This window comes from Numenius arquata, unplaced genomic scaffold (genome assembly GCF_964106895.1).
Source record: "Numenius arquata unplaced genomic scaffold, bNumArq3.hap1.1 HAP1_SCAFFOLD_1786, whole genome shotgun sequence".
NCBI lineage: Eukaryota > Metazoa > Chordata > Aves > Charadriiformes > Scolopacidae > Numenius > Numenius arquata.
Genome location: NW_027415178.1, coordinates 1 through 10,306, shown reverse-complemented (window position 1 = coordinate 10,306; position 10,306 = coordinate 1). Strand labels below are relative to the sequence as shown.

The 10,306-nt window shown below is 64.4% G+C and overlaps 1 protein-coding gene across 1 annotated transcript; it reads left to right on the top strand.

The window, feature by feature from the left end:
• Positions 1–17: 17 nt before the first annotated feature.
• LOC141478422 (ruvB-like 2) lies at positions 18–9,063 on the top strand (the record flags this gene model as incomplete). The annotated part of the gene is made up of 13 exons (XM_074167506.1): positions 18–61; positions 949–996; positions 2,533–2,588; positions 2,700–2,841; positions 2,958–3,087; positions 3,224–3,290; positions 4,470–4,576; positions 5,243–5,336; positions 5,451–5,574; positions 7,651–7,745; positions 7,848–7,966; positions 8,045–8,164; positions 8,934–9,063. Coding segments are annotated over exons 4-13 (1,116 nt in total), but the record flags the coding sequence as incomplete, so codon positions are not given.
• Between the last annotated feature and the right edge of the window lie 1,243 nt (positions 9,064–10,306).

Sequence of the window (10,306 nt, the reverse complement as noted above, 5' to 3'; positions counted from 1 at the left end):
CCGCGCCACTTCCGCCGGAGCGCGAGGGCAGCGCGGGGAGAGCGGCGCCATGGCAACGGCGGTGCGGGGTCGGGGTGGGGGGGCCTGGGGGGGTCCGGGGGGGTTTTGAGAGGATTTGTGGAGGCCCGGGGGGATCGTGAGGGATGGGGGGGTTCCGGGCGGGGATCCTGGGGGGGACTCGGGGCGTCCGGGTGGGCTCAGAGGGAATGGGGGGGGGGGGGGGTTCTGAGGGGAACTTGGGGGGCCTGAGGGGATTTAGGGGGTCCAGGGTGGTTTGGGGGTTCCCTGAGGGGATTTGGGGAGGGCCGGGGGGGTCGTGAGAGAATTTGGAGGGGGGTCCGGGGGGCTCGTGAGGGGCTGGGGGGGTCTTGGCGGGATCCTGGGGGACTTGGGGGGGCGGGGGGAGCTCTGAGGGGATGGGGAGAACTTGAGGGGTTCCTGAGGGGACATGGGGGGGGGCCGGGGGGTCGTGAGGAGCTGGGTGGGGGTTCTGAGGGGAACTTGGGGGCCCTTAGGGGATCTGGGGGTTCCCTAAGGGGATTTAGGGGGTCCGGGGGGGGTCATGAGGGCATCCTGGGGGGATTTGGGGGGGGGGCGGGCAGAGCTCTGAGGGGATGGGGAGGACGGGGGTTTCTGAGGGGATTTGGGGCATCCGTGGGGTTTTGTGGGTTCCCTGAGGGGATTTGGGGGGGTCCAGGGGGGTTGTGAGGGGCTGGGGGGGGTTCTGGGGTACACTTGGGGGCATCCAGGGCAGGGAGAGACATCTGAGGGATGGGGAGGACCTTGGGGGTTCCTGAGGGAATTTTGGGGGGCCCTGAGGGGATTTAGGGGGTCCGGGGGGCTCTGATGGTTTGGGTACTCTGAGAATGTTGTAGGGGCTGGGGGGGGACTTTTGGGGGGGGCCCCCTGTTAACCCCCTTCATTGTGTCCCATCCCCCCCCCCCCAAGACACGAAGGTGCCCGAGGTGCGAGATGTCACCAGGATCGAGCGCATCGGTGAGCACCGAGCGGGGGGCTCCCCCCCAATTTGGGGGTGTCCCCCCCTCCCATTTAGGGGAGTCCCCACCATCGCCAACACTTTGGGAGGGGGTCCCACCTCAATTTAGGGGTGTACCCCCCCAAACTCTTCATTTTGAGGGGGTCCCACCTCCCTTTGAGGATTGCCATCTCCATTTTGGGGGGGTCCCATCTCAACTTAGGGGTGTACCCCTTCAAACTTGCTTTCTGGTGGGGGTCCCATGTCCATTGGTGGGGGGTCCCATTTCCCTTTGGGGGGGGGCACCTGAATTTAGGGGTGTACCCCCCCAAACCTGCTTTCTGGGGGGGTTCCCACGTCAATTTGGGGGGGGTCCCACTTCAATTTGGGGGGGGCCCTCCTCTCTTTGGGGATTCCCATCTCAATTGGGGGGGGGTCCTACTGCAATTTAGGGGTGTAGCCCCCCCAAACTCTCCATTTCAAGGGGGTCCCACCTTCCTTTGGGGATTCCCAACTCCATTTGGGGGTGTCTCACTTTGATTTGAGGGGGTCCCACCTCAATGTAAGGGTGTCTTGTCCCCCCCACTTGGGGGGGGGCCCACCTCCATTTTGGGAGGGGTCCCACCTTCTATTTAGGGGTGTACCCTAAATAGAGACAGTAAATAAATATATACAAAAATATATTTATAAATAACATATAAGTAAACGTATTTCATTTCAATGGATTCACCACCTCAATTTGGGGGGGTCCCATCTCTATTTAGGGGTGTGCCCCCCCCAAACTTCCATTTGGAGGGTCCCACTTCAATTTGGGGTGGGGGTCCCACCTCTATTTAGGGGTGTACCCCCCCCAACCTCCATTTCGGGGATTCCCACCTCTATTTGTGGTGGGTCCCACCTCTATTTGGTGGGGTCCCACCTTTGTTTAGGGTGTACTCCTTCCAAACTTCCATTTCGGGGGGGTCCCACTTCAATTTGGGGGGGGGTCCCACCTTTGTTTAGGGGTGTACTCCTTCCAAACTTCCATTTGGGAGGATTCCCACCTCAATTTGGAGGGATTCCCGCCTCTATTTAGGGATGTACCCCCCCCCTCCCCGAACTTCCGTTTCAGGGGGGTCCTGGTTCGATTTGGGGGGGGGGTCCCACCTCTGTTTAGGGGTGCACCCCCCCCAAACTTCCATTTTGGGGGGTCCCACTTCAATTTGTGGGGGGGGTCCCCACCTCTATTTGGGGGTGGTCCCACCCTTTGTTTAGGGGTGTACTCCTTCCAAACTTCCATTTCGGGGGGGTCCCACTTCAATTTGGGGGGGGGTCCCACCTCTGTTTAGGGGTGCAACCCCCCCCCAAATCTTCCATTTTGTGGGGCGTCCCACTTCAATTTGAGGGCTTCCCCTTTCCCATTTTGGGGGGCTTCTGGCTTCCATTTTGGGGGGGATTCCCACCTCAATTTGGGGGGATTCCCACCTCTATTTGCGGGGGGAGGGTCCCACCTCAATTTGGGGGGGGGGTCCTCCCCCCGTTTCCCCCCCCCACACCCACCCCGTCCGCCATTTTAGGTGCCCACTCCCACATCCGCGGCCTGGGCCTGGATGACGCCCTGGAGCCCCGTCAGGTAATGGCGACGGAGGGGAGACAAGGAGGGGGGGGGGGGGGGGGGGAAGGAGAGACAGGGGCCCCCCCCCCTCTTTACATGCCCCCCCCCCCTTTTTTAATCCCCCCGCAGGTATCCCAAGGGATGGTGGGTCAATTAGCCGCCCGTCGCGCCGCCGGCGTCATTTTGGAGATGATTAAAGAAGGCAAAATCGCCGGTCGGGCCGTCCTCATCGCCGGCCAACCCGGCACCGGCAAAACCGCCATCGCTATGGGTCTGGAAACCTTTATGTGTGTGTCCCCCCCCCTATTTTGTCACCTACTTTAATGACTTTATTACCATCCTAAAATGTTTTATGTGTGTGTCCCCCGTGTCCCCCCCCCTTCCCAGGGATGGCGCAGGCTTTGGGGCCCGACACCCCCTTCACCGCCATCGCCGGCAGCGAGATCTTCTCCCTGGAGATGAGTCGCACCGAGGCCCTCACCCAGGCTTTCCGCCGCTCCATCGGCGTCCGCATCAAGTCAGCGGCCCCCCCACACCTTTTTTTGGGGTGCCCCCCCCCTCCCCATCCCCTATTAGAGTTTTTTTTTTTTTTTTCTGGGGGGGGGGGGAGGAATTTATTAAAGGGGATTTGGGGGGGGACACGTTCCTTGCAGGGAGGAGACGGAGATCATCGAAGGGGAGGTGGTGGAGGTGCAGATCGATCGGCCGGCCACGGGCACGGTAAGAAAAACGGGGGGGGGGGTACCCCTAAAATCATCCCCCCTGGCACCCTAAAATCCCTTAGGACACCCCAAAAATCCCTTGGGGCACCCCCAAGTCCTTCCCCAGCAGCCCAAAATCTTCCACAGCGCCCCGAAAATCTTTCGGGTTGTGTTGAAATCTTTCGCAGCACCCAAAAAAATCTATCAAATTGATCAGGTGCTGAGAGGAGCACCCCAAAAATGTCCCCCCCAGCACCCTAAAAATCTCTTGGGACACCCCAAAAACCCCCTCTCAGACCCCTCCCCCCGAAACCTCTCGGGTCCCCCCCAAAACCTCTTGGGGCCCCAATTCCCTTCCAGCACCCCCAAAATCCCTCGGGACACCCTAAAATCCTCCCCAGCGCCCCAAAAATCCTCCCCAGCACCCCAAAATCTCTTGGGACACCCCAAAAACCCCCTCTCAGACCCCTCCCACCGAAACCTCTCAGGTCCCCCCCAAAACCTCTTGGGGCCCCAATTCCCTTCCAGCACCCCCAAAATCCCTCGGGACACCCAAAAATCCTCCCCAGCACCCCAAAAATCCTCCCCAGCACCCCAAAATCTCTTGGGACACCCCAAACCCCCCCCTCTCAGACCCCCCCCCAGAAACCTCTCGGGTCCCCCCCAAAACCCCTTGGGGCCCCACAACCCCCCCACCCGCCCTCAAACCCCCTCAGGGCCCCCCAAAACCCCCCTACCGTCTCCCATAATGCCTCAGGGCCCCCCCACAAACCCTCAGGCCCCCCCCAAAACCTTTTGGGGGGCCCCCCCTCAGGCGCCCCCCAAAACCCCTTGGCCTGTCCCCTCAGACCTACCCCAAAATCTCTCGGCCCCCCCCCAGATCCCCTCAGGGCCCTCCAGAACACCCTCAGCCCCCCCCCCCAAAAGCCCTTTCCCCCCCCTCAGGCCCCCCCCCAAAACCCCTTTCCCCCCCCTCAGACCCCCCCAAAACCTTTCGGGCCCCCCAAAAAACCCTCAGCCCCCCCCTCGACTCCCTCAGGCCCCCTCTAAAACCCTCTCAGGGCTCCCCAAAACCCCTCAGGCCTCCCCGAGAACCCCTTGCCCCCCCCTTAGACCTCACCCCAAAACCTCTCGGGCCCCCCCAAAACCTTGGAGCCCCCCCAAAAACCCCTTGGGGTCCCCCCCACCCACCCCCCAGGGCACGAAGGTGGGGAAGCTGACGTTGAAGACGACGGAAATGGAGACCATTTATGATTTGGGCACCAAAATGATCGAGTCCCTGACGAAAGAGAAGGTTCAGGCGGGGTGAGTCGGGGGGGGGGGGGGGCACCCCCAAATCTTGGGGGGGGGGGGGGGACACCCCGAAATCTGGGGGGACCGTGAAATTCTGAGGGGGGAATCTCAAAACCTAGGGGGTATCCAGGCGAAAATGAGGTCCTGAAATGGGGGAGGGAGAGCCCCGGGGGGGGGGCAAAATTAGGGTGAGGGACCCCGAAATTGGGGGGAGACCCCAAAAATGGGGGGGACCCCGAAATTTTGGGGGAGGCACCCCAAAAATGGGGGTGATGCAGAGGAAATTAGGTCTTGAAATGGGGCAGGGGGAGCCCAGAAAAGGATGGGGGGGGAGCAAAATGGGGTGGGGAGGACCCCAAAATCGGGGTGGGGGGGACCCTAAAAGGGGTGGGGGCACCCTAAAGGGGTGGGGGCACCCTAAAGGGGTGGGGGGGACCCCAAAAGTGGGGGGAACCCCAAAAACTGGGGGGGGGATCCAGGGTAAAATTAGGTCCCAAAACGAAGCAGGGGGAGCCTAGAAAAGGGGAGGCGGGTGGCAAAATAGGGTGGGGACGACCCCAAAATCGGGGTGGGGGGGACCCTAAAAGGGGTGGGGGCACCCTAAAGGGAGGGGACACCCCAAAATGGGGGGGGGACACCCCAAAATAAGGCTGGTTTCCCCCCCCCCCCCTTCGCCAGGGACGTCATCACCATCGACAAGGCCACGGGGAAGATCTCCAAACTGGGGCGCTCCTTCACCCGGGCACGGGACTACGACGCTATGGGGCCACAGGTGGGACTCGGAGGGAGGGGGCACTTATGGGGCAGGGGGAGCGCACTTGTGGGGCAAGAGAGGGGTTTGGGGGTGCCCCTGAACCCCTTGTTTTAATTGTGTGTCCCCCCCCAGACGAAGTTCGTGCAGTGCCCCGACGGGGAGCTGCAGAAGCGGAAGGAGGTGGTTCACACCGTTTCCCTCCACGAGATCGACGTCATCAACAGCCGCACCCAGGGCTTCCTCGCTCTCTTCTCAGGTCTGCCCCACACCTGCCCCACGCCTGCCCCACACCTGCCCCACACCTGCCCCACACCTGCCCCACACCTGCCCCATAAGTGCCCTTTTTACCCCCCCCGACTGCTCCTGGGAGCCCCAAACTGCCCCTTATCCAGCCCAGGGGTTCATTGTGCTCTTGGATAGATCCCCCGTCCCACAGCTGCCCCACAGCTGCCCCACACCTGCTCCATAGCTGCCCCACACCTGCCCCACAGCTGCCCCACACCTGCCCCATAGCTGCCCTATAAGTGCCCTTTTTACCGCCCCCGACTGCTCCTGGGAGCCCCAAACTGCCCCTTATCCAGCCCAGGAGTTCATTGTGCTCTTGGATAGATCCCCCGTCCCACACCTGCCCCACACCTGCCCCACACCTGCCCCATAAGTGCCCTTTTTGCCCCCCCGACTGCTCCTGGGAGCCCCAAACTGTCTCGTATCCAGCCCAGGGGTTCATCGTGCTCTTGGGTAGATCTCCCTGTCTCACGGCTGCCCCACACCTGCCCCACACCTGCCCCATAGCTGCCCCATAAGTGCCCTTTTTACCCCCCCCCGACTGCTCCTGGGAGCCCCAAACTGCCCCTTATCCAGCCCAGGAGTTCATTGTGCTCTTGGATAGATCCCCCGTCCCACACCTGCCCCACAGCTGCCCCACAGCTGCCCCACACCTGCCCCATAGCTGCCCCACACCTGCCCTATAAGTGCCCTTTTTGCCCCCCCAACTGCTCCTGGGAGCCCCAAACTGCCCCTTATCCAGCCCAGGAGTTCATTGTGCTCTTGGATAGATCCCCCGTCCCACACCTGCCCCACATCTGCCCCACATCTGCCCCATAAGTGCCCTTTTTACCTCCCTGACTGCTCCTGGGAGCCCCAAACTGTCTCGTATCCAGCCCAGGGGTTCATCGTGCTCTTGGGTAGATCTCTCTGCCCCACACCTGCCGCACACCTGCCCCACAGCTGCCCCACACCTGCCCCATAGCTGCCCTATAAGTGCCCTTTTTACCCCCCCGACTGCTCCTGGGAGCCCCAAACTGCTCCTTATCCAGCCCAGGATAGATCTCTTTGCCCCACATCTGCCCCATACCTGCCCCATAACCCCCAGATACCACCCCCCAGCTGCCCTAGCCCCCCCCATAGCCCCCCCAGACCCTCTTCCAACCCCCATAAACACCCATAGCCCCCCCGCCCCTACTCTACCCCCCCGAGCCCCCATAGTCCCCCCCAGACCCCACCTGTGCCCCCCCAGCCCCCAGATCCTCCCCATAACCACCCCTAGGCCCCCCCCATACCCCCCCCGACTCCTTCCCAGCCCCCCTAACTCCCCCCATAGCCCCCCCAGGGCCCCTCCAGCCCCTAGATCCCTCCCCATAACCACCCCTAGACCCCCCCATAGCCCCCCCTGATCCCCTCCCAGCCCCCCTAACCCCCCCCCAGGGCCCCCCCAGTCCCCAGATCCCTCCCCATAACCACCCCTAGACCCCCCCATAGCCCCCCCGACCCCCTCCCAGCCCACCTAACCCCCGCCCAGGGTCCCCCAGGGCCCCCCCAGCCCCCAGATCCCTCCCCATAACCACCCCTAGACCCCCCGTAACCCCTCCTGACCCCCCTGACCCCCTCCCAGCCCCCCTAACTCCCCCCATAGCCCCCCCCGACCCCCTCCCAGCCCACCTAACCCTCCCCCAGGGCCCCCCATGACCCCCCCAGCCCCCAGATCCCTCCCCATAACCATCCCTGGACCCCCCCATAGCCCCCCCGACCCCCTCCCAGCCCCCCTAACCCCCCCCCAGGGCCCCCCAGGGCCCCCCCAGCCCCCAGATCCCTCCCCATAACCATCCCTGGACCCCCCCATAGCCCCCCCTCCCCCCTCCCAGCCCACCTAACCCCCCCCCAGGGCCCCCCATGACCCCCCCAGCCCCCAGATCCCTTCCCATAACCACCCCTAGACCCCCCCACAACCCCCTCAAAACCCCCCATACACCCCCCCGACCCCCCATAGCCCCCCCAGACCCCCCCCCCCCGAGCCTTTCTGACTTCCCCCCCCCGTTTTGCCCCCCCCCGCCAGGCGACACGGGGGAGATCAAGATGGAGGTGCGGGAGCAGATCAACGCCAAAGTTGCCGAGTGGCGGGAGGAAGGCAAAGCCGAAGTCATCCCCGGGGTGAGTTTTTTTTTTTTTTTTGAGGGGGGGGTGTGTGTGTGACTCTAAAACCCCCCATAACCACCCCCCACCCCTTTTGTGTGTCCGTCCCCCCCCCGCCAGGTTTTATTCATCGACGAGGTTCACATGTTGGACATCGAGTGTTTCTCCTTCCTCAACCGGGCGCTGGAGAGCGACATGGCCCCCGTCCTCATCATGGCCACCAACCGCGGCATCACCCGGTGGGCTTGGGGTAGGGGGGGGGGAGAAACATTCCTGGGGGGGGAACCCTTTTTTGACACCCCCCCCCCTCTTTTCAGGATTCGAGGAACCAACTACCAAAGCCCCCACGGGCTTCCCATCGATCTCCTCGACCGTCTCCTCATCATCTCCACCTCCCCCTACAGCGACAAGGAGACCAAGCAGATCCTCAAAATCAGGTGGGACACCCCCCCCCCCAAAAAAAAAGACACCCCCAATCCCCCCCAGACCCCCCCAGTGCCCCCCCTGCCCCCCCCCCAGCCCCACGTTGACCCCCAAGGGGTGGGAGAAGCCACGTCCAACACCCCCCTGAGTGCTTTGTGGGTGCCCCCCCGATTTCTGGGTGTCCCCCCCCTGATTTCTGGGCCTCCCCCCCCACCCCTCCACCCCCAGACCCCCCCAGTGCCCCCCCTGCCCCCCCCCCCCAGCCCCACGTCGACCCCCAAGGGGTGGGAGAAGCCACGTCCAACACCCCCCCTGAGTGCTTTGTGGGTGCCCCCCCCGATTTCTGGGTGTCCCCCCCCCTGATTTCTGGCCCTCCCCCCCACCCCCTCCACCCCCAGACCCCCCCTGAACCCCCCAGTGCCCCCCCTGCCCCCCCCCCCAGCCCCACGTCGACCCCCAAGGGTTGGGAGAAGCCACCTTCAACGCACCCCTGAGTGCTTTGTGGGTGCCTCCCCCCCCGATTTCTGGGCCTCCCCCCAATTTCTGCCCACCCCCAGACCCCCCCGGACCCCCCATGCCCCCCCTGCCCCCCCGCCCCACATCGACCCCCAAGTGGTGGGGAGAAGCCACGTCCAACACCCCCCTGAGTGCTTTGTGGGTGCCTCCCACCGATTTCTGGGTGCCCCCCAACCCCTTGGGATGCTCCCCAACCCCTCGGTGCCCCTTCCCCCCGGCTGCCCCCCAACCCGTGGGGTGCCCCCCAACCCGTGGGGCGCCCCCCAGGTGCGAGGAGGAGGACGTGGAGATGACGGAAGACGCCTACTCGGTGCTGACCCGCATCGGGCTGGAGACCTCCCTGCGTTACGCCATCCAGCTCATCACCGCCGCCAGCCTGGTGGCCCGCAAGCGCAAGGTGGGGCTCTTCTGTGGGGCAGGGTGTGGGGCAGGGACCCCTGAGGCTCTTCTATGGGCAGGGTGTGGGGCAGGGACCCCTGGGGGCCTTCCTTTGGGGGGTACCTAGGTGACTTCCCTGGGGGATGCCTGGGTCCTTCCTTAGAGGGATGCTTGGCTCCCTTCTGTGGGGCAGGGAGCCCTGGGGGCCTTCTATGGGGCAGGGTGTGGGGCAGGGACCCCTGGGGCTCTTCTATGGGGCAGGGTGTGGGGCAGGGAGCCCTGGGGGCCTTCCTTTGGGGGGTACCTGGGTGACTTCCCTGGAGGATGCCTGGGTCCTTCCTTAGAGGGATGCTTGGCTCCCTTCTGTGGGGCAGGGACCCCTGGGGGCCTTCTATGGGGCAGGGTGTGGGGCAGGGACCCCTGAGGCTCTTCTATGGGGCAGGGTGTGGGGCAGGGAGCCCTGGGGGCCTTCCTTTGGGGGGTACCTGGGTGACTTCCCTGGGGGATGCCTGGGTCCTTCCTTAGAGGGATGCTTGGGTCCCTTCTGTGGGGCAGGGTGTGGGGCAGGGACCCCTGGGGGCCTTCTATGGGGCAGGGTGTGGGGTAGGGACCCCTGGGGGCTCTTCTGTGGGGCAGGTTGTGGGGCAGGGACCCCTGGGGGGCTCTTCTATGGGGCAGGGACCCCTGGGGGGCTCTTCTGTGGGGCAGGGACCCCTGGGGGCCTTCTATGGGGCAGGGTGTGGGGCAGGGACCCCTGGGGGCCTTCTATGGGGCAGGGTGTGGGGTAGGGACCCCTGGGGGCTCTTCTGTGGGGCAGGGACCCCTGGGGGGGCTCTTCTGTGGGGCAGGTTGTGGGGCAGGGACCCTTAAGGGGCCTTCTATGGGGCAGGGTGTGGGGCAGGGACCCCTGGGGGCTCTTCTGTGGGGCAGGGTGTGGGGCAGGGACCCCTAAGGGGCTTCTATGGGGCAGGGTGTGGGGCAGGGACCCCTGGGTCCCTTCTGTGGGGTAGGGTGTGGGGCAGGGACCCCTAAGGGGCTTCTATGGGGCAGGGACCCTTAAGGGGCTTCTGTGGGGCAGGGTGTGGGGCAGAAAAGGTTTGGGGGGGGCTATGGGGTGGTTGGGGGGGGGGGGGGTTCTGACCTCATGTGTCCCCCCCCAAGTGGGGGAGATGCAGGTGGAGGGGGGGGGGGGGGGGGGGGGGGGAGGGGGTTTGGGGAGATTTGGGGGGGGACGGGGGGGGGTGTGGGGGGGCTGTGTGAGT